Source organism: Polistes dominula, unplaced genomic scaffold (assembly GCF_049000335.1).
Source record: "Polistes dominula isolate Pdom_NZ unplaced genomic scaffold, Pdom_raw_medaka contig_373, whole genome shotgun sequence".
Taxonomy (NCBI): Eukaryota; Metazoa; Arthropoda; class Insecta; order Hymenoptera; family Vespidae; genus Polistes; species Polistes dominula.
The window spans coordinates 1,082,164-1,104,398 of NW_028300899.1; the positions used below are offsets into that span (position 1 = coordinate 1,082,164).

The 22,235-nt window shown below is 27.2% G+C and overlaps 3 protein-coding genes across 10 annotated transcripts; 2 read left to right on the forward strand and 1 right to left on the reverse strand.

Moving 5' to 3' along the window:
* The first annotated feature begins 77 nt into the window (after positions 1-77).
* shtd (anaphase promoting complex subunit 1) lies at positions 78-9,283 on the forward strand. 7 transcript variants are annotated; one of them, XM_015317465.2, is made up of 21 exons: positions 78-268; positions 782-925; positions 1,121-1,438; positions 1,524-1,603; positions 1,681-1,793; positions 2,041-2,310; positions 2,395-2,800; positions 2,993-3,182; positions 3,270-3,672; positions 3,756-4,739; positions 4,835-5,088; positions 5,172-5,430; positions 5,512-6,015; positions 6,093-6,297; positions 6,391-6,711; positions 6,801-7,029; positions 7,115-7,320; positions 7,409-7,748; positions 7,833-8,484; positions 8,593-8,721; positions 8,832-9,283. In XM_015317465.2, exons 1-21 carry the CDS (start codon positions 245-247, stop codon positions 8,915-8,917), a joined length of 6,117 nt encoding a protein of 2,038 aa, XP_015172951.1. In that variant the 5' UTR covers positions 78-244; the 3' UTR covers positions 8,918-9,283. The 7 variants fall into 7 exon arrangements, with proteins under 7 accessions (XP_015172951.1, XP_089035497.1, XP_089035498.1 ...); XM_089179371.1 differs by lacking the exons at positions 78-268; positions 782-925 and having other exon boundaries at positions 1,378-1,438; positions 1,695-1,793; XM_089179372.1 differs by lacking the exons at positions 78-268; positions 782-925; positions 1,121-1,438 and having other exon boundaries at positions 2,073-2,310.
* A 645-nt stretch (positions 9,284-9,928) lies between these two features.
* Positions 9,929-14,362, forward strand: Upf3 (UPF3 regulator of nonsense mediated mRNA decay). Of its 2 annotated transcripts, XM_089179377.1 has the most exons (7): positions 9,929-10,641; positions 10,869-11,283; positions 11,402-11,553; positions 11,809-12,369; positions 12,921-13,581; positions 13,670-13,962; positions 14,065-14,362. In XM_089179377.1, exons 1-7 carry the CDS (start codon positions 10,525-10,527, stop codon positions 14,281-14,283), a joined length of 2,418 nt encoding a protein of 805 aa, XP_089035503.1. In that variant the 5' UTR covers positions 9,929-10,524; the 3' UTR covers positions 14,284-14,362. The 2 variants fall into 2 exon arrangements, with proteins under 2 accessions (XP_089035503.1, XP_015174158.1); XM_015318672.2 differs by lacking the exon at positions 11,809-12,369 and having other exon boundaries at positions 10,006-10,641.
* A 311-nt stretch (positions 14,363-14,673) lies between these two features.
* Positions 14,674-22,205, reverse strand: Cap-D2 (CAP-D2 condensin subunit). The gene is made up of 21 exons (XM_015316292.2): positions 21,950-22,205; positions 21,702-21,836; positions 21,445-21,620; positions 20,998-21,137; positions 20,833-20,914; positions 20,689-20,751; positions 20,371-20,604; positions 19,944-20,276; positions 19,590-19,800; positions 19,170-19,486; positions 18,667-19,059; positions 18,338-18,582; positions 18,114-18,234; positions 17,686-18,036; positions 17,481-17,605; positions 17,135-17,389; positions 16,764-17,036; positions 16,490-16,632; positions 16,078-16,395; positions 15,669-15,770; positions 14,674-15,585 (listed from the first exon to the last, which is right to left on the reverse strand). Exons 1-21 carry the CDS (start codon positions 22,062-22,064, stop codon positions 15,326-15,328), a joined length of 4,392 nt encoding a protein of 1,463 aa, XP_015171778.1. The 5' UTR covers positions 22,065-22,205; the 3' UTR covers positions 14,674-15,325.
* Between the last annotated feature and the right edge of the window lie 30 nt (positions 22,206-22,235).

Below are 22,235 nucleotides of genomic sequence, written 5' to 3' on the forward strand. Positions count from 1 at the left end.
AATACAAAATATAACTAAAAGAAGACAATATCGATATTAGCGCACCTATGAATACAAAATATAACTAAAATCTTGATTTTTTTTTTTTTTTTTTATACAAATTTGGCGTCCCTGCTTCGAATTGTCGATTCTATATTCAACATTATTTACATTATTTTGAAACGTTTGTACAGAAAAACCGTTACTTGTGTTTATTTTCCTTCTTCATATATATTTAGCAAATCTGGATGAAAGCAGGGAAACAATGATCGCCGCCTCAGATCCGGTGGTATGTAATTCCTTTTTTAATATTTATTATATTATACAAATTATTATGATTTTTTATAGGTATACTTTGATTGCTCTCAAATAAAGCAATAATAATCAAAATATTTATTGCAATAATAGTAATATATGTCTTTATTCATCCTCAGTGCAACTAATAGGATTTAGTTTACAATCTCTTAATAACATAACAATTTTCAATTATTTTAATCATACATTCTTTTTATTCTCCCATATACAAATAAAAAATTATAATAGTTATAAAAATATCATGTTTATGTGAGAAAAATTGTAAACAAGCATATGTCACTCCTTCCACCCTCTTTTTTTCAAATCTGAAAGGCAAGAAAATAAAGATACATAGTACATTCATTAATAACAATTTCTTTAAAATAAAATAAAAGCATTTACTCTATATTTTATATTATTATACTTTATATAAGTGCATTCATATAAATATTATTATATACATGCATTAAAAATCATATGTTTAATATATGTTTCTTTTATTATTTAGGAATATATTCCTGGTGGACGTCAAATTTATTCAAAGCATCCTGGGTCAGTAATAAATCAACAATTATTGAATAATTCGACTTCACCAGGAGAAAGTATTTTATTGGAGAAACTCAGTCAAGTTAATATATCAGAAAAAAATTTTGTAAGTTATTATTGTTGTATAAAGTGTTGAGATTTCTCCTCCAGCCAAATAGTGTCACCATATTCGATAAAATAAGTCATATTTAAGTTATTGAAATATACGGACACTATTTGACCAGAAAAATTTCAGACACACATCAATTTTTGTATAGAAATAAATATACATTAATTTTTAATAAAATATATATATATATAGAAAGAGTTCTGGTCAATACGTAACAATGATACATGTGGTGAAGAAGAATTATATTGCTCTGGGAAAGTTGCAATTCATTGCAAGGGTGATCAATCCACTCGTGTTCTTGAAACTTCATATACTTGTGAAACTGATATACAGCATGCTCTATGGTGTACTTTTTGTACAAATATATCAGATCATTTATCGAAAGGAAAAGATCAAAATAATGAAGAACAGTTAGGCGAAACAATAGGATGCATTTGTTTACTTGATTCCTATACTTTAAAAGTTTTTACTGAAAGTGGTGAAAACTATGTGTCCAGTTTACAATTTCAGGTAAAATCTTTATTTTTAAACATTATAATTCATATTTTTAAATATTATTATTATTATTATTAATATATAAATTTGAATGATTTAGGTTTCTGCTGTTTGGCCAACAAAGTATGGTATTTTACTTGAAAAAGCACAAATTTCTAAACCAAATATTTCTGAATTAAGGTATTTCATGATTTGGGTTAAATTAATTATTAATATAATATTTACAATATCAGAATTTTTCTTTTTATACTTTTTAGGTATACGTCATTAGATGCATGTAAATATCCAATGCAATTTGAAGCTAATTTACCAGTAGCATTTTCGCTCATGCATCCTTTAGATGAAATTTGTCCATTACTTATTAAACATGGTAAGATTATCTTTATTATTATATTTTATAATGCGAATCTTAACTCATTGGCTTATTCATTTAAATATCAATTTTTGACATCAATTTAATATATAAATAATATATAAAACAGGTTTTGTAAAAAATAATTAATAAATCTATATCTTTAAAATAAAAATATAAAGATATTATTATTATGCCAATGGGTTAACGAAAAATACATCAAATAAATAAATATTTTGAAACATATTTATTGAAATACTCACAGGAAATATAACATATATGTCTGAATCAAATCAGCAGATTGTTTTTACTAGTTCTGAACCATCATTGGCTGTAATTTATGATGAAAAAACTGGATTACATTCTGTGTATAAAATACGGAAAGCTTTAATAGAAGAGTGTCAGATGGTTTGTAGAAACAATGAAACAACACAAAGTATATTTAATCTTTCAATGAGTGCATCGCCATTAAATTTTGCTAGCAATGCGTCAGTTACTAAAAATTTTTCTAATAAAAGTCATATAAATATGTTTGGTAAGTTATTTTTAATATTTCATTTCATTTCATTTTTATATATATATATCTGATAAAAATACAATACAGTTTGATTGTTTATAGGTATAGTTAATCCACATTTAAGTAATGTTGGAGGTGGATACGGCTTACCAAATAGTCCTTTTGGATCTCGTTGTACATCTTATACAACAACAGGCTCTTGTGGTCAATCACCTTCGCAAGTACAACAACAACACTCACGTTCTCAAAGTCCTATGGCTACCATTTCACGTTGTCAATCTCCAACGCATTCAGGATTTTCTCCGTTATTTGGAATGCCTAATACAATTATAAATCATCATTCACGATTACATCAAATGGTTATGGGATCTACTTTAAATCATTCACAAAGTAGTCCTGTTTGTAATGGCAGCAATATTCAGCTTCAAGATGCTATTACTACGAGCAAACCATTATATCCCGAAATTTGTCTTGATCATGTGTGGACAGAAAATGTGGGAGTTCCAAAGTAAGCAGAAATTATTATAGTTTCCTATTACATATTCCTCTCTCTCTATCCTCTCTAGTTTCCATTCCTTATTCCAGATTTTTTTGTGTCTTCAATTTCTTTGGGTATTTTGCAGAAAGTAAGTTATATTAAAATATACATTTATCGATTATTATGATATTTTAACGTTATTATTACAATTTTATTTTAAAGGGATATACAACCGGGACGAGCATCCAAAGTTCTTTTAACATCTGACTTCGTTGGTCAAAGTTATTTGGGATATTTAGTACCTACTAGATCGCAATTCTTTTTAGTTCGTTTAGAAAAAACTAACAAACAACAACAAATCATTTTTGGAATGGTTACAAGTATAATAGCAAAAGATGCAGTTAGTTTGCCTGTTAGTTCATCCCGTATATTTTTGTAATTATTGTTATTTAAATGGTATAATGAAAGTATGTGATAATATTTATTAATTTTATTTCAGAGTTTACATATGATAGCAATTATTGATATGTCCAACAGTATAGTATTATATTCAGGTACAACATGTGTTGGAAAGTTACATGTATCTAGTATTCTTCCGAATCTTACATGTAAATATTTCGTCTCAAATATTAATCACAAACTAAGTTCTCCATTTCCACGAAGAAGTTCTTTGATTTCACAAAATTGTGGAAATGCTCATGAAATCAGATTCGAAGAAGCTGTACATCTTTTAAGTCCAGTCGGTGGAACCTGCGCACAAGCACCAATTTTGTTGGAAAATTCGGTACTAGATTTAAATCTTATTGGTTTAAAAGATGCAGTGGGCAACAAAATTACTTTAGAGTATGGTAATAAAAGTTATTTTCGAATTACCCTACCAACTTGTAGTACATCTCCGTTAGGTTAGTATATTTTTATTAAATATTGTACACAGTAATATTAAAACAAAACGAACAAATAAATAATATATTAAATTTATTTACAGTTACCAAATGTTTAAAAACATTACGAAGCGTATTACAAAAGGACCTTGCAATGCAATTATTAGTAAAATGGTATGGAGCTCGGAACGCACCAGGTCCACAAGATTTTTCTCCAGTCCAAGAGTGGCATCTTTTTTTAGTAGTTTTATTTACTTTATTGGGATATGACGTTGATAAATTACAATTAATACAAAACAATGAAAAAGAACAATTTACTGAACGAAACAGTCCAATGGTTCTTCCAAAAAAACAAAAGACCAGTGATAACGGATCTAACGATGATTGGGCATACGTAATAAATTCTATTAAATCAAAAAATTCGCAAAACTTTATTTCTGACGTACTGGGACTGACCAAATTTTCTAATACACACGATGCATTATCTTCCAAAAATAGTGAATTGAAGACCCCAGGAAGAATAAATTATCAAGCAATTTTATTTCCATATCTTCCTCTTATTTTGTTCTCATTGCACTTATTATACGAAGAATTAAAATTAGATTGTGTGATGTCAGAAAGTTTACCATTACTCGCTCAGTTATTGTATCAACTAAGCACAGATTTAAAGTTCGATACTTATGCTCATCATTACTTTCTTGATTTTCCAAAGTTGCATTATTTAAAGAAAACAGTATCACAAATCAGTGATATAGATTTACAAAAAATAACAACACCAAATTATATCAACTTAAAACCACCGGATATATTCAAAACGTTAAATAATTTATTAATTCATACAAATATAGAACCATTTCCATATTTATATCACGTAAATCCTCGAGCAAAAAATATAGTATATTTAACTACGTTGATAGCAAATGAAAACAAAAATGACAAACTAGAAATGGATAAATTCGTCAAATTGATAATACCAGCTGGAAGTCGTATAGATTTTCAAGAAAGCAAAAATAAATTTGACAGAGATATACCACAAAAATTACAACCATCAACAATAGAAAACATAGTGCTATTATATCATGAAATGGGTATGCTATTATCGATACATATTTTTATTTATTTTGTATGTATATATTATTAATGATTAATATATTTAATAAAATTCTAAAATTATCTTATATAGGTATGAAAAAAGAGGATCTCGAAATTTTACCACCAGGAGTATCTTTAATATTAAAGGATGTTATGCACAGATGTAGAGAACGCCCACCATCCAATTGGCCAGCAAAGGTGTATGAATTAGTAGATCGCCAAGATTTGGCTGCATTAGGTACACATTTAAATTCATTACATATGAACGATTCTAATGATAACAATGGAAAGAACTATCTTACTAAAGATGTGGATCAAGATGATGGAATGGAATTTGATGACAATGTAATAAATATAAATATACCATTTATTTTGACGGTAACATTTTATTACTAACAAATGTCTAATAATAACATTCATGCTTGTAGATATTGAAACTAAGATTTAATAAGGATCACAGAGTGGCTGAAGTACGACGATTACTTAATTCGTCGAAACCCGTGAGAATAGCAATAGTACAACGACCAGATGTGAGTGATCACGAATTTATAGAAGAACAAGAAAGACATTTGCATGCTTTATGTACAAGAACAATGGCCCTCCCTGTGGCTAGAGGCATGTTCACGCTTAGGACTTCAACTCCTATAATTACTGAGCAATTACCAATTCCTCGGCTTTGTTTAACAGGTATAAAGTAAAATCATTATCTGAAAAGCATCTTACATTTGTAAATATATACAGTATTAATAAATGTTTGTGTATAAATAGGTAAAGCACCACCTCGTGGAACTACGGTAGAATTGGCTCACATAGATGTACCACCAAACATGAATTTGTGGCCTTTGTTTCATAATGGTGTGGCTGCTGGTCTTCGTATTCACCCTAATGCATCAAATATTGATTCCACTTGGATCGTATACAATAAACAACAACAAGGTGAATTTGGCATTGAACATTCAGGGTTTTTAATGGCACTCGGTTTGAATGGTCATTTAAAAAACCTAGCACCGTTTAGTATGTACGAATATCTCGTTGAATGTCACGAAGCTACTAGTGTTGGCCTTTTACTTGGATTATCTGCAACATATCGAGCTACAATGGACGTGTCCATGACAAAATTATTGTCGTTACATGTTGAAACGTTGCTACCACCAACGAGCATAGAATTGAATGTTCCACAAAATGTTCAAGTAGCAGCATTAATGGGAGTTGGTTTGGTATATCAAGGAACCGCTCACAGACATATATCGCACGCTTTATTATCAGAAATTGGTAATTATATTAATACCTTAAACGAGTAAATAACAGTGATAAAAATGCAACGATATTAATTATTTTACTTTAATCAGGAAGACCACCTGGTCCAGAAATGAAAAATTGTGTTGATCGAGAATCATATTCATTAACAGCAGGATTGGCATTAGGATTAGTTGTACTTGGATGTGGTGGTGCTACCGATCTTGCTAGTATACCTGATACTTTACATTATTACATGGTTGGTGGCCACGTACGACCTTTTACTGGAGCACAAAAGGATAAATACAAATCACCTAGGTGTTTAGAATTCATATTAATATAGAATTTAATCGCATAGTTAAATTTTATTTGATATTTCTAATCAAAAATTGTTATTTATGACATTTATAGTTATCAAATACGTGAAGGAGATTCTATCAATATTGATGTAACAAGTCCTGGTGCAACATTAGCTTTAGGTCTTATGTACTTCAATACAGGAAATCGAGCAGTAGCTGAATGGATGCAAGCACCAGATACACAGTACTTACTCGATTTTGTGAGGCCAGATTTTTTGCTATTAAGAATATTAGCTAAATCATTAATTTTATGGAACGAAATTCAACCAACTAAAACATGGGTTTCTAGTCATGTTCCCAATATTGTTTATAAATATAGATTACAAAAGCCCACACCGGGGATTACTCAAAATGTGGATTTAGAAACTATGAAGTTAGTTATCTCAATTCAATTTTGTATAAAATAAATGAATAATATCTGTAAACAATGTTTTATGAAACTGATTTCTAATTTATTTTCAGTCAAGCGTATTGTAACATAATAGCAGGCGCTTGTATGGCTTTAGGACTAAAATATGCAGGAACTGCGAACAAAAATGCATTTAGAACTTTATATAATTATGCTCAAATGTTTACAGCATTGTCTCACAAAACAATAGCTGAGTTAGCAGGAAAATCTACCATAGAGACATGTTTAAACGTCATTTTACTTTCCACTGCTGTTGTCATGGCAGGAACAGGTGATTTAGAGGTAAATGTTTATAAGTAAATAAATTTGGTATCGTGGATGGATATGTTTATAATAAAATTATTAATACATTTTAATGATATTACAGATTATGAGGATATGTAGACACGTGAGAACACGAGTAGGACCTACTAGTAATGTTGTTACATATGGTTCTCATTTGGCAACACATATGGCTCTTGGTCTTCTTTTCCTTGGCGGTGGTAGATATACTCTTTCAAATAATCCTAGTGCTATAGCTGCACTTGTGATTTCTCTTTTTCCAAAATTTCCAACACATAGTAATGATAACAGGTTAATATTATAACTTATTATTATATATAATATATATATATATATATGTTTGTATCATAGATAAAACTTTTATATTTCTTTATTACAGATATCATTTGCAAGCTTTGCGACATTTATACGTTCTAGCTGTTGAACCACGTATAATTTTACCAAGAGACATAGACAGTGGACAATACTGTTATGCTACGGTACAATTGACATTTGTTAATGATTGTGAAGCTCAAGGACAAGAAATAGTTCTTCAAGCTCCATGTTTGCTGCCACAGCTAAGTAGTTTACAAAAAATTGAGTTAAAAGACACCCGATATTGGGAAATCGTATTCGAAAAAAATTATAATTGGCAACAACTTGAAGATATGTTAAAGAGAAGTGATTCTTTAAGTGTTAAGCAACGGGCTGGATGTTTATCGTATATAGAAGATCCGCATGTAAATATATTTCAAATGAATTATAATTAATAACTATATTATTTGTTTATGTTATTTCATTTTAATATTTATCAATTACAACAGGGTTTCAGAAGTTTAATAGCACAAACATTAACAACAGAAAAAGTATTTGCGTGGACTATACGACCGGAATATATAACATCATTTACGAACGATAAAACAGTATTAAATATAGTGAAATATTTTATGCAAGTATTTAAAAAAGAAAAAAGAAATTATGAAGGAAACGCTAAAGTTATATTAAGTGGAAATACAAGTAAAGGAAAACGCGATTATTTTTCTAAAAGTGTAAATAATATCAATCCAACAATAAGCAGTAATTGGACAGATCAATCAGAGCATTCCCAGGAAGGGATGGAAATCACAGAAATATCATCATCTGTATTAAAAGATATTAATTATATTTCCGAAACTGAAGAAACTTCTTACGGAATTACAGAATTTGAACAATACTTTTTACAAGCATTTGCGGTAATTGTTTACGAATGTGTTATTAAAGATAAAGTTGGACTTTTACCGTCATGGGTAAGCATGGTTAAGAACATGGAGATTTTAGAAAAACAACCAAACAGTTTTTCTATATGGCAAATAAAACTTTTATCCTCGTTAATGTTACACAAATTGGCCTCAAAAGAATCAAATCCACTTCTTAGCTCAGAAACTATATTTGCTATTAAACAAAAAGTATCGCTTATTTTAGACGGATGGGAAAATGGTAATATTTGTAATCATTATTATTTTTAATTTAATTTGATTACGATATTTCTTTTTGATTTATATTAAAAAAATTTTAATCTTTTTTATACTTTGTATATTATTTCAGAATTAATACCCGTAATAAAACATTATTTAACGACGGGTGTCATCGATTGTGATCTAAAAACATTATCAAAAATGAGCACGTATTTTATCTTTTATGATGTACCTTATTATACGGATAAGAAAATATTCCGTGAGTGTATAATACTTTATTTACATACTATACTTTATTACACGTATGCATAATTGATCTCTTTTATTTATATATTATTATAATATTGATTTTCAATTAATTTCTTTCAGTGAGACTATTTCAACAAGAAGAAATAATGTCTGCAATATCAAGCGTAACATTGTACAAGTTGTATAAATTCTTTAAAGCTAATTAATATATTAGTTTTATTAAAAAAATATATGTTCATAATTGTTATATAACGTATTACTTATATCAAAATACAAAAGTAGTATTTTAATATGTACGCGCGTGTGATGTGTATACGTTAAAGTAAAACTAAGAAAAAAAGACAATTTAAATAAGTAAATCTATATTTATAGAATTTTATATTTATAAAAAAAAAACATTCATTCAATTATCTTACTATTAATATTATTTTTATTTTTTATTTTTTCATAATTAGATAAGCGTTCTTACACACACGCACACATCTATTGTTGTTATACATATGTGTAGTATGTAATATTTAATTATTAATTATTTAATTTATCACACAAATAAAAATATCATTGATATATTATTATACTATTTAATTTTACAAATGTATAAGCTTAGAAATCTTGATTCTATATTATTTTGAAAGTAATTATTAGAAAATAAGTATAAATGTAATTTTAATATATTTTTAATGCATTCAAGCAGTAGAAAGTTATAAACTTGACGGATAGAGTGCGCTGCGTTACTCCGTTCAATTGATAATGAATTTCATTGACACATATTTGAATATTTAACAGTTGTAAAAAAATACATTTCTATATGAGAGAGTATATAACGTTAGACATGAATTATGTCTTGTATACATCATTGCGTTTTTAATCTATCCCTAACAACTACAATCATTATTTTGCCTCCCTTATTATTATCGCTCGATATTTTTCATTGTTTCTCTCAATCCAATAGCAACTAGTACTTCCGAACAATGATGCCAGAACGTAGGATTTTCTCCCACGTGGGGAAACTTTGTGCGCATGCGCATTCAACGTCACAGCTCAACGGTGGTTGTTTCCATGGACGTATCTATATGCAACAGTAGGTACGCATAAGGGGCCCTTCCCAGTTGTTTCCCGCGTTTTTCGTTAAAGTGAAAGTGAGTAGTGTAATGTTATATAATATATTGAATTGTAGTGCAATATAAGTGTATTACAGTGACAGAAACCAGAAGATGGATTACCAGCAATCTAGTCGAGTGGATTGGCAGATAAGAAGAGAAGTAACAAAGGGAAAGTATTCCAATTATCTTGGCTAAAGAACAATATTATTAAAGATTGGTTAAAATCTGATGATAATAATAAAAAAAAAGCTTTGTGCACGGCTTACAATAAAGTCTTGGCATGCGGAAAATCAGAACTTATTATAAAAAATATATATTCATTTAATTCCATTTAAATATGTTATTTCTTTTCAAAATGTCCTCTTCCTGTAATTTCTACCGTATTTAAATTGTCACAGAGGTCTAACGATACCCTATATTTGAGTGAAGTATATACGTTACTGAGAATTAGGTAGTGCGCATGCGTGGAAAAATCCACGTCCTGGCATCACTGCTTCCGAATACTCCAATTCACTCGGTCGAACTTTTCGTAGTTTATGGTGGTGCTAAAGAAGCAAGATGACTGTAAAAGAATTGTAAACTCTATATCGTGTATATTGAAATGTTTCAAAGAAAATTTTATATTCTAATTATTTTATCGATCAAAGTAACACGAATGATTATTAATAATACTTGATCTTTCACAAATTTAATAAATATTGAAGCAAAATATGACTGAAGAAACGCAACAACCTGAAACACCCGTGCAAAACGAAGCACAGACTAGTTCTCCGGATGTTAGTAAACTTAGAGATAACAAGAAAGAAAAATGCCGACCCATGACCAAGGTATTTATTCAAAACTACTATTATCTGTTAACAATGAATATTTGTACGTGAAGTTTAATGTTTACATGTCAAAATTGTTTATTATAATTCATTTGTATTTTTGACTTTGTCTTTTAAAGTTAAATTATAAACATCACATTTTGACGCTTTTAAATATTTATTTGTAATTTATTTATAGTATTATAACTTAACATTGCAAAAAAAAAAAATATAATTCTATTATTTAGGTAATTATACGTCGACTTCCACCAACAATGACTTCAGATCAATTAATGGAACAAATTTCTCCATTACCTGAACATGATTATTTTTATTTTGTCAAAGCCGACATGTCACTTGGTCAATACGCATTTTCTCGTGCTTATATTAATTTCACGGATCAACAAGATATATTTACGTTTAAAGAAAAGTTTGATAATTATGTATTCGTCGATTCAAAAGGCACAGAGTATCCAGCTGTAGTAGAATTTTCACCATTTCAAAGATTACCAAAGAAAAGAGTTGGAAAGAAAAAAGATTTAAAATGTGGTACTATAGAGTCAGATTCGTATTATATAAGTTTCTTAGAAAGTCGTAACAATCAGGAGGCTGATTCAACTAATGCTCAACCAAAAACAGAATATTCTTATCAACCAGCTGACAGTAAGTTAAATAGACTCAATTATAGTTTAATTTGTATGATGATTTATTTTTAAATCATGAATCTTTCGTTTGATTTATTTCTTTTATTTTTTTTTTTTTTTTTCATTATTTTGTGTAGATACATTAAAAAAAGTTACAACGACACCTCTTTTGGAGTACTTAAAACAACGTAAACAAGAAAAACAACGTCTCAGAGATGAAAAACGTGAAGAAAGAAGAAGACGGGAATTGGAAAGACGGAGAATTAAGGATGATCCAATTATATCTAAGGTGACTTTGGTATTTCTCTGTTTTCCTATGTTATAAACTTGCAAAATTATGTACTATTGTTGGTTAATCAAATACAAATACAGTATAGAATATTATATGCTTGATTGCATCATTTTTTTTGTTTTCATTCAAAATTGTCGTCAAATATTATTACATTCAATATTTCAGATCATTCATTTTTTATATTCTGTGTTAATTATATATTAATTTTATATTCTTTACTGTATTTGCTGATATTAACCTTCCCATTCGCAGCCTGTATATAATGTCGAAGACACCTGCTCCAAGTATTGCTTCGTCACAACATTATCATGTACAAACTTAGAAGGCATTCATTTTAAAAATCAAATTAAAAATGAAAACAAAGTACTTTTCACAGAGGAAAACAGTAACGATCCAATTTTAAACGATAGATTGAAAATTGATAATAAATTGCATGCTTATAAAGAATTAAATAGCTGCAATAAATTTGACAATTCATATGTCAAATCTAATAAAAATAATGTATCACTTGTAAAGAAATATATAAGAAATAATTCCCCCAAACGTTACAAATTCAACAACACTTGCAATTTGCGTAAAGAAAATTCTATGCAAAATAATTTCGAATTGAATAAAGAAGATAGACGGATTTATCATTGGTATAACACTAAAAATAATTTCATAGATAACAAGAATAAATTAAAATCCGGTCAATGTATTGGAAGAAGTGAATATTTCTCAATGTTTTCCGAAGCACAATTTAGAAACATCCATAAGATGTGGAAATTGCATACAACAACTAATGATACATTCAATTCGAGTAATCATAATGCAGTACATAATTATGATAAATCTTATAATTATAAAACTTGTAGAATAAGTTTACCTGGATTACGAAAAAATTCATGAATATATATATATATATATATATATTAACTGCAAATGAATATTAAAGAAGAATTATAATTGTACCACCATAATAATATAATCGTATCTAACATAAAGCATTATTCCATTTAATATGGGGGAGTAAATTTTCTTCCTTGTAAGACAGTTTTTAGTTTGTGATATCTCTTTTTTTGTAAAGCTTATAGATTGTGCATTTTAATGTGATGATAAATTTATATTTTAATTATAAATGATTTATTGTTATATTACTCATTTTTATAGAATAAATTTTTCCTAACAAATTCATATAATCGATATTTTTCTCTTGTTTCATTCTTATTATTAATGTTAGCAATTAATAAAAATATAAATGAATAATCTTACGTTATTAAAATTTAAGATAATATTAATATATTATATATATATATATATTATAATATTAATTATTATAATATATATATATATAAATATATGTATATATATAAAATTTATTTTAGGTACTTAAGAATCCTGACTTGGACAAAGACACGAATAAGGATAATAAAGAAAATAAGGATGATAGGGATAAAGTATCACCAAAGGATTTAAAAAATCGCAATAAAAGGGATGAAAAATTACGTGAAAAGGTACCACGTGATAGAGATTTAAAACCTTTAACAAAAGCATATAGAGAAAGAATGGACGATAGAAATAAAGACAGAGATATAAAACATCAAAGGCGACATGAGGATAAAAAACTTTATGGAAGACGAGATGATAGAGATTTATTCAAAGAAGACAAAAAAATTGATATTCGTGATAATAATAAAAATTATGATATTAAAGATGATTTTAAAGAATCCAAAGAACGAAGGATCGAAGAGAAAAAAGGTAAAAGTTATGAAAAAATGAGACTTGAAAAAAAACGATTGGCCGAAAATAAACGAAATAATACGGATCCTAATAACGATAATAATGTCATAACAGTTACATGCATAATGAAAGAAAATCAGAATATAACTCAAGAATCTACGGAAGATGGATTAATTTCTTCTTCTACTTCCAAAGGTCTAATGGAATTTGTAAATGAAAAGAATGATGGAAAAAATAATGGTAATATCAAATTAATTGAAAATGAACAAGATATTGAATATATATCTGATCAAACTAAGGATACCGGTATTTATACATATTTCTTACTATTATTAAATTATTACTTTTATATTTAATATTTAATATTAATAATAATATTATATAAAATTGATAGAAACTAGTATTCGAGCTGAAAAGGATGCAAGTGAAAAGTCAAGATCTATTGAACACATTAATCGAGAAATTGGTATTAATAATGAATCTGAAGAAATAAAAGAATCATCTAAGGTTGTGAAAAGACGTAGTTCTTTAGAAAGTGGTGGTGAAGGTGGTACCGGAGACAATAATTGTTTGAGACGTCATAAATCATTAGATGGCGATGGACAAAGTAATTTACAAAAATCCGAAAGTGAAGATAAGGAAAAAGATAAAAAAGATCCACGATTAGAACGTAGAATTCGTAATAAGGTATTTTCTATTTAATTCATTATAATCAAAAAAAAAAAACAAACAAACAAACAAACAAACCTCTATTGAAATTTTTCGAATATAAATGTTTCTCTATTTTAGGATCGTCCTGCTATGGAAATTTATAGACCAGGTATGGGAAAATTTAGTAAACAACGCTTAGAACGAGAAAAATCAAATAATGATGATCGAGCTTCACTTTCACAAAGTCCAACTCCAAATGCTACTACAACTTCTTCCACTGTTTCTAAAACTGCTAAATCTGGATCAGAAGTTCGTTCTATGACATTTAAGCGTAGTGTTAGCCGTGATATTTCATAAAATGTACTGATGATGAGAGCCATATTTATCAATATGTACAATTATATATTATAAACAAATAGCATATATTTTACTTTCACACATTAAGGCAATATCATGTTTTTCAGTTCCATACATTATTTTCTTTCCTTCATCTTTTATTATTACATACATTGTTTCATACTTGTATATTATATATTTCGTGATATCAAATACAAAGATTATTTATTTCTTAGATTGCTTTTAATATTGTTTCTCAGGAATTCTAAGTCATTTAATAATGTGGATTTAATTGAAGTTGTGTTAATACAACAGGATATTGAAAAAGTTTATTCGTCTCATACGCTAATAATGTAATTCTATTTTCAAAATTATATATCGTTTTCTTTTTACAAATATTATTTAAAAATAATCGGTAAATGTTATATTCAAAATTATAGACAAAATATAATTTCAATAAAGAAAGAATAAGCTAAAGTGAAAAAATCGTAAAAAAAAAAAAAAATAAACTATTTACATATTATTTGTTTTTCTCGACAAATTTAATAAAATCATTAATATTGTATATATATATATATATACATATATATTTTTGTTATATCTCTCGTACCATTTGTACACTAAGTACAAAGTCTAAACTTTTCACAAATAAACAGTGAAATCAATTTAGGAATTAAAATCAAATGGATTTTTTTTAATACAAATATAATTAATCTACTCAATAATTTATAATTATTGAAATATCTAATCCTCTGTTGGCAACATGATGGATGAATTTTACTAACGCCTCAAGGACAACAGATTTGATCAATATTATTATTATCATTTTAAAAATCTGAAAACAAAACTTTATTCAGATATTCTTTAGGATTTCTAGAATATTATCTAACAGAATTGATTTTGTTATTTATCATTTTTATTTAATAAATAAAATTTAATTATATTGCTTTATTATATCTGTATCTATATTCATATACAAAATTATTGATATAGTTGTTTTTTTTTATTTTTATTATAATATTTATTCTCTTTTTCTTTTTTATGTATTTGTATCACCACATCATCATTTACGTAAACGTAATGATCGGGTTGAAGAACCTTGTACAGGCGTTTGTGTAGATGTTTTAGCTGGTGTTTTCAATGGTGTTTTTGCGGATGTTTTTGCTAATGCTTTTGCAGGTGTTTTTGCGGGTGTTTTTGTGGGTGTTTTTATTGGTATTTTAACTGACATATCTGTTTTATTATTTTTATTTCTTTTTGGTAATGGAGGAGACGATGAATCTGAGTCTATAACTTTTCGATTACTTCTTACTCTCATATTACCTAATGACAGACACAGAGAAGAAATATTTAAAAAACTACTAATAGTATATTCAATAATTTTAATTAAAATTATTTAAACTTACGTTTATTTGGCGTAGGTTTTGGCTGAACATTTTCATCATCTGATTCAGAACTAGAATCTGAATTACTTTCTGAGATATGACTTTTCTTCTTAGTAAATCTTGCTGCAATTTACATAATGTATTTATAAACATATTGCATAAAATGTTTTAATTAATGCAAATATAATTAAAAATGATTCATCGAGCTTTAATGAGTTATATATATATTTTGTGCAAGATATTACTAATAAAAATACTGAACGACATATAAAAAAAAAAAGAAAAACAGAAAGAAAATATCCAAATTTGTACACAGGCAAGCTGTGTCTCTCTTACACTGTCAATACCATCGTAAAATGTTGTGAAACATTGATGCATCATTTATAATTACTCTACATATGTACATATAAAATATGATTGTTATAATTACTGTTCTTTTTTTTATTAGTTGATAAATTTGAATCACTATCAGAATTATTTTCTTCCTCGTTGTTATCATTTTGTTTTTCTTTATGAGAATTTCGTTTTATTGACGTTGTCGGTGGTGGCATCAATAAATTATCACTTGCTTCAGTATTCTCAAATCCCTCTAATAACTCTTTTATTTTATTTTCTAATTCCTCACTTGCAGTTCTAGTTTCAGATTTCTTTTTCGTTTGATCTATTATACCTTGAAGTGTTTTCAATACCGGTTTGTGATGAATTTTGTCTTTTAAAAGAGGTAAACTTTCAGTCAAATATTGTAAACCTGAAATAAATACAAAAATATATTATACATATAATAATAATGCTATTTTCTAAAATATAACTGTATACATATACATATACATATATACACTTACCTTTTACACTAAATTGTAAAACTGAAAGGCAATAAGACAGATCACGCCATTGTCTTTCCGTAATAGCAAGTTTGAATCTGGCACAAATTTTGTCTACTATTGTATCAATTTGTCTTTTATGCTGTATTAAACCCAGAATATAACTGTAATTTAAGGAAAAAATAAAAAATAAAGTTTACATTTATATATATATATATAGAGAGAGAGAGAGAGAATTTACATATATACAGAATATTTGCTTAGATATACCCTGTATATAGATTATGATAGTTACCCAAGAATTTTTTGAAAATGTTCTTCGCTAAGATTTACTTCTGGATCAGATAATCGCGATAATATGTCTGGTACCACATTATAAAGAGCATGATCCCTTTGTGAAAGCTCTTTGAAAAATGTTCTAGTATCTTGTTGAATTTGAACATCTTCATCTATAATACAAAGGGCTAATTGTGATACTTGACCCTTAACACGTATCATCTGTTTCAGTATGAGATTCGATAATACATGAACACAAACACTACGTACATGTCTATTTCCATCTTGAAGTCTATAAGTAAATAATTATTTTTTTATTTGTACTTTAACTAATACAAAATAGAACTAATTTGACAAAATTCCATTATAAATTAGAAGAATTATATCTACCTGCCGTATATATGCTTCGTCCATGGTTCTACTTCATTGGGAAATCTAATGGTAAGATCACTTAGACCAATAAGAACATTAGCTCGGATTCCTGGATAAGGTGAACGTTCCAATATCGTAACCAATAATTGAAGATACGTATTACAAAACACTGAACTAACTGTCATCATTTTGCACAAAGCTAAAGTACCCGCTGCTTGTAAGTTTTCATTACGATATGTTTCAGGATGTTGACATACATTTAATACAATGGGCCTATAAACAAATCATTGCTATATTTTATTAATAATTTGTATTATTATTATAAATATAATACATATTAATTATATCCAAGTAGCATACGTACACAAATTTAGTAAGTAATCCATTACCAATGACTATTTCAGATTCTAAAGCAGCATTTATAAATTCAGCATCTGCATCATCTGCCGCACCTTCCAAGGCATCTTCCCCATTATCCTCTTGTAAATTCTAGGATAATTATTTGTTCTTATTCAATGAAAATAATCAAAAGAGAATATAAGTATTTGTGGAAAGTAAATATATCAAACCTCTTTATTACGCAAACATTTATTGTTGTTAATATTACCAATGACAGATGAAACACTTTCAAACGTTAATTCGCAGTATTTAGAATTGTTTTTATTTAAGTTATTGGTTTTTCTTAAATATTTCAGATTGTTTCTTCGTTTTAATTCTTTGTATATTTCTGTATCTAAGTGTACCAATTCTCTGATAGCTATATGTCCAACTATATGCAACAAATTTGATAATACAATAGAAGATAGAACTATTGAGTTATCATCATCATCTGCTGCTGCTGCAGCTGCATTAATAAATTGATCAGCATTTAAAATATCCAATAGAAGATTCTTTATCAAATCATGAGGTTGATTTGCCAACTTAAATCATAAAACAATATTTTTAATATATAATCAAAATTTAAATAACAAACAATAACAAAAATAAATATACTTACTTTATATATCACATTAATTGCATCGGTGGCAAAAGAAATATAACCAATTTCCTTCGAATTAAAAATATTCTCTCTCAATAATGTTATAATTGCTGCGAACATTTCGTGATTGTTTTGATACCTGTTTTCAATAAATTTTAATTATAAAACAAACAAAATCTTATTTCAAAAATAATACTGCATTTATGAAAGAAATATTAGATGATTTTGTTTTTTTTGTTTACCTAACAGGAGTAGTCTCAATGTTTGTATTCTCCTGTTTGATTTTATTTAAAGTTCTACAAGTATCTCGAGCCAAAAGAAGATCATTCTCTACTCTCGATCGTAATCCAATTTTAACTAATACATCTAAATTTTCAACTATAATTTTACTCTCGATTTCACCTATCATCATTATTAATATTAAAGCAGCTCTGCTCTCTATCAAATTTGTACCAGGTAATTTCATCGAAAATATTTCCCATAATACCTATTTAATAACACATAACAACACATACATAAATATCAAAGTTATATGTTTAAAAATCATTGATTTGATTTATAATGACGTTACCTGCAATGCTTCTTCATTTATTTCTTCATCTTTATACCATATATTAATCAATTCTTGCAAAGCTGTACCCTGTCCGGGTTGAAGTTGTTTCACTAAATTAATTAAAGACTTTACACGAGTAATAGCTGCTTGTCTAGATGATTTTTGAGGTTCATTGCTATGAAGATATACTTCTTTATAAACTGTAGCTAAATTTTTGCGTACTGATGGATCACTGTGAAGTACTTGGAACAATGCTTTACAGACTGTAGTTGATACTCCTGTTACACCAAATTGACAAGCTGAGCCAAATAATGCGCATGCTTCAATAGCATCGCTAGATGTTGTAGAAAAAAGTAACGCTTCTACCGCAGGTAATGCGTCTTTAAATTTTTTTGCAAATTCTAAAGAATTCTTTTTTTTTAACAGACAATTATAATAATAATAATTAATTTTCGTTATAATTAGTATATATGTATATATATATATATATACAATAATTATAAAGAATTCTAATTTCTTACTTCTAAATAATTGACAAGACGTTTTTGCGTTTTAATCTCTTCCCTTAATTTCTTTTGTTCTTGCGACATATTTTCATCGTTCATCTTATCCTCCGATTCTATGAAAATTTTAAATAAAAAAGCAAGTAAACATTCTTCCTTTACCTCGAGAGGTAATTTTTCTATTTTAGGAGTATCTTCCAATGTTTTACAAATTCTCCATAAATACGAAACAGCGTCAAAAATTTGTTCGTTCAACATTAATTTTCTTATTTTTTCAAACGCTAAGTTTGAATCAATATGATCATTTATATCATCCTTTGCTTTTTCTTCATTGTCTGTAAGATAATATATATATATATATATATATAATTCTTAAATTCTACAATCTATAATTAAGATCAATTAATTATTTGAACATGATATATGTAAAATATTTACCATCATTATCTTCATCATTATTTTCATCATTATCTTTATTATGACTTTTTATCATTTCCTTTATAGCTTTCTTTATATCTGGAAGAAAAGTGTTCCATAATGCTACTCTTTCACTGTCTCCACGTTCACTATCATTAGCAAATTGTATCTGCAATTCTTTTAATTTTATTCTTTCCTTTTCCAACGATGTAAATAATTCTTTTTCCTCTAACTGTAAGATAAAAATATATAATATAAATATTTAAAATAAGTCCATTCAGTTTTATTACATGATGTACTATCATCCATCTACATACATACATACATATTCTAATAAAATAACTTATATGATATATGCATCTGCATATAACTGACCTTAGCAGCAAAGGGATTTCCTTGAAGTAATGCTCTCATTAATTGTAATGCCTGTTTACGAACGTTAGCAGCTTTATCTTTTAATCGTAATATACAAGCACCCAATAATTTTCCTTGCATTGCTAAAGGTATAGCTCCTTCGTTACTTAAATTTTGCCAAACATGGAGTACTTTAGATCTTACATAAGAATTGCAATCCAATAAATGTTCAAATAAGCAATGAAGGCATTCATCTCGTTGGTCTTTTTGTTTTTGATCAAGATCATCATTTGTCAATACTTTTAAGACTACCGTACCTATAATTCCAATGGCACAGTTCCTCATAATGTAATACTATAAAAATTATCATTAAATTTCAACTATTAATTAACAATACAAACTAAAAATATTCTATTCGAAAGTAATTTATATTTGTTCAAAATATTACCTCACTAGTAAGATATTCTAATATATCATCCATGACTGGTAATATGATATCAGGTTTCAAAGTAGATATATTTTCCAAAAATGTAGATATATTGCGACAGTCTACTTCTGCTGGTTCAGATTGATTAATCTCTTTTATTACTTGTTTTACAAGACCATTACAATTACACTTAACATCCATATGTACAACACCATTGGCCATAAAAACTGGGAGTGTATCACACAATTTGACTAACTATCATATTTATTTATTATTAAAATATCTATTCAATTATTTAAATTAATTAAATAAAAAAAATATATATATATGTATATATACCTGAACAATTCTTACGATGCAAATTATACCATGGTTGTAATTTTTAACAAGAATTCCTAAAATCTGTTTAAAAAAATAACAAGATAATCAGCTTTTGTAATTATGTATGCGTATGATGATAATATAAAATATGAAATATCAAACCTCAAAAATATTTTGTCTAATAGATTTTTGTTTGGCATCCTTACAATGTTCTAATATAGTGTAACATATTTGTGATATTACTCTAAAAAAAATTATATATATATATAGAAAATTACTCTTTTGCAATAACTTGTTATTTATTCTGATTGTTCTTCTTAAACTTACGTTACAAATGAATCTTCAACAATTGAATGTTTCCAAATTTTTAATAATGGCAATTGAACCCATCGATATATAAGCTCTAATATTTTATCTCGCTCATCATCCCATTTATCCTCTTCATCAGTTTTTGTATTCTTTTTACGCTATAAAATATAAAAAAAGGAAAAAAGTCAGTATATTATTTATATTATATGCATTAATCATTTAAGTCACAAATAGTCACACTCTTTAGATTTTATGGCGAAAAGACCAACCACATTTGATCATTGTAAACAACTGACAATATACTAGGATTCAGTCAAAGTTAATGTTATGCTTAACTTTACTAATACCTGATAATCGCATGAATAAAAAAGAACATAATAAAGTTGTTTAAATTTTCCTATTATAAAATGAGACAAGTGCTATTGTACTGTTTATAAAGCTGATGCTAATAAATAAAATCCTTACGTAATTTTGCACATTTTGTGAATTTTTAACCAATCTTTCATTAATGTGACAAATTAATTGGGAAACCAAATAAGCCAACATTTTATTGATGCATAAAAGCTTTAATCTTTCCTCTTCCTCTATTTCTTTATTTTTATCGAAAATTGTTTCCATTTCCGTTACCAATAATTGTATCCCTATTAAAATAAAATATGTTTAATAATGTAATTATTAGAAATAAAAATGAACATTATAATTTGAATCACATGATTGCAAACCTTTAAAAATTCTTTTGAAAGAAAGTAAAATCAATTGCATTTCTATTTTATAGCCATGGACCAAAACAGCAAAAAATGTATCAAAACAATTTAAAATAAAACTTGCTCCATCTCTTTGCAAAGCAACTCGACTCTCTAAAAGAATTTAAAAAAATATATATTTATTAAATCTATTTTCAATTTATTAAGCAAATTTATATATATATATATATATATATAAATAATATATTTTATAATCAAAAAATTACCTTCCAAAGCTTTTGTTACCATACCAGGAGGAATTATTTTCTCAACATAATATTGCTTAGCGTGTGATATTAAAAGTTCATCCTTATTTAAAGGAATTATAAAATCTTTAATCATATTTACATTTATTTAATTATTTCAATAGTTTGAAATAAATGGTAAATATAACTTAAACAAAAATTACGAATAACACTCATTCAAACTACACAGTTACAATTATAGTTTGCTTTTTATAACAGTCACTTTTTAATTTCACTGCTGACAATACACGAAAACAAAACAATTCTA

What these genes read in the sequence shown, in the direction of transcription:
- Upf3 (XM_089179377.1), top strand. Translation starts at nt 10,525, where the DNA reads ATGACTGAAGAAACGCAACAACCTGAAACACCCGTGCAAAACGAAGCA. An exon ending in TTCTTATCAACCAGCTGACA is followed by an intron (nt 11,284 to 11,401) that starts GTAAGTTAAATA and finishes TATTTTGTGTAG; the next exon opens with ATACATTAAAAAAAGTTACA. An exon ending in ATTCGAGTAATCATAATGCA is followed by an intron (nt 12,370 to 12,920) that starts GTACATAATTAT and finishes AATTTATTTTAG; the next exon opens with GTACTTAAGAATCCTGACTT.
- Cap-D2 (XM_015316292.2), bottom strand. Translation starts at nt 22,064, where the DNA reads ATGATTAAAGATTTTATAATTCCTTTAAATAAGGATGAACTTTTAATA. An exon ending in ATTGAGACTACTCCTGTTAG is followed by an intron (nt 18,235 to 18,337) that starts GTAAACAAAAAA and finishes TATTGAAAACAG; the next exon opens with GTATCAAAACAATCACGAAA. An exon ending in AATGTTTGCGTAATAAAGAG is followed by an intron (nt 17,606 to 17,685) that starts GTTTGATATATT and finishes TAATTATCCTAG; the next exon opens with AATTTACAAGAGGATAATGG.
- shtd (XM_015317465.2), top strand. Translation starts at nt 245, where the DNA reads ATGATCGCCGCCTCAGATCCGGTG. An exon ending in GAATGGAATTTGATGACAAT is followed by an intron (nt 5,089 to 5,171) that starts GTAATAAATATA and finishes TCATGCTTGTAG; the next exon opens with ATATTGAAACTAAGATTTAA. An exon ending in ACACATAGTAATGATAACAG is followed by an intron (nt 7,321 to 7,408) that starts GTTAATATTATA and finishes TCTTTATTACAG; the next exon opens with ATATCATTTGCAAGCTTTGC.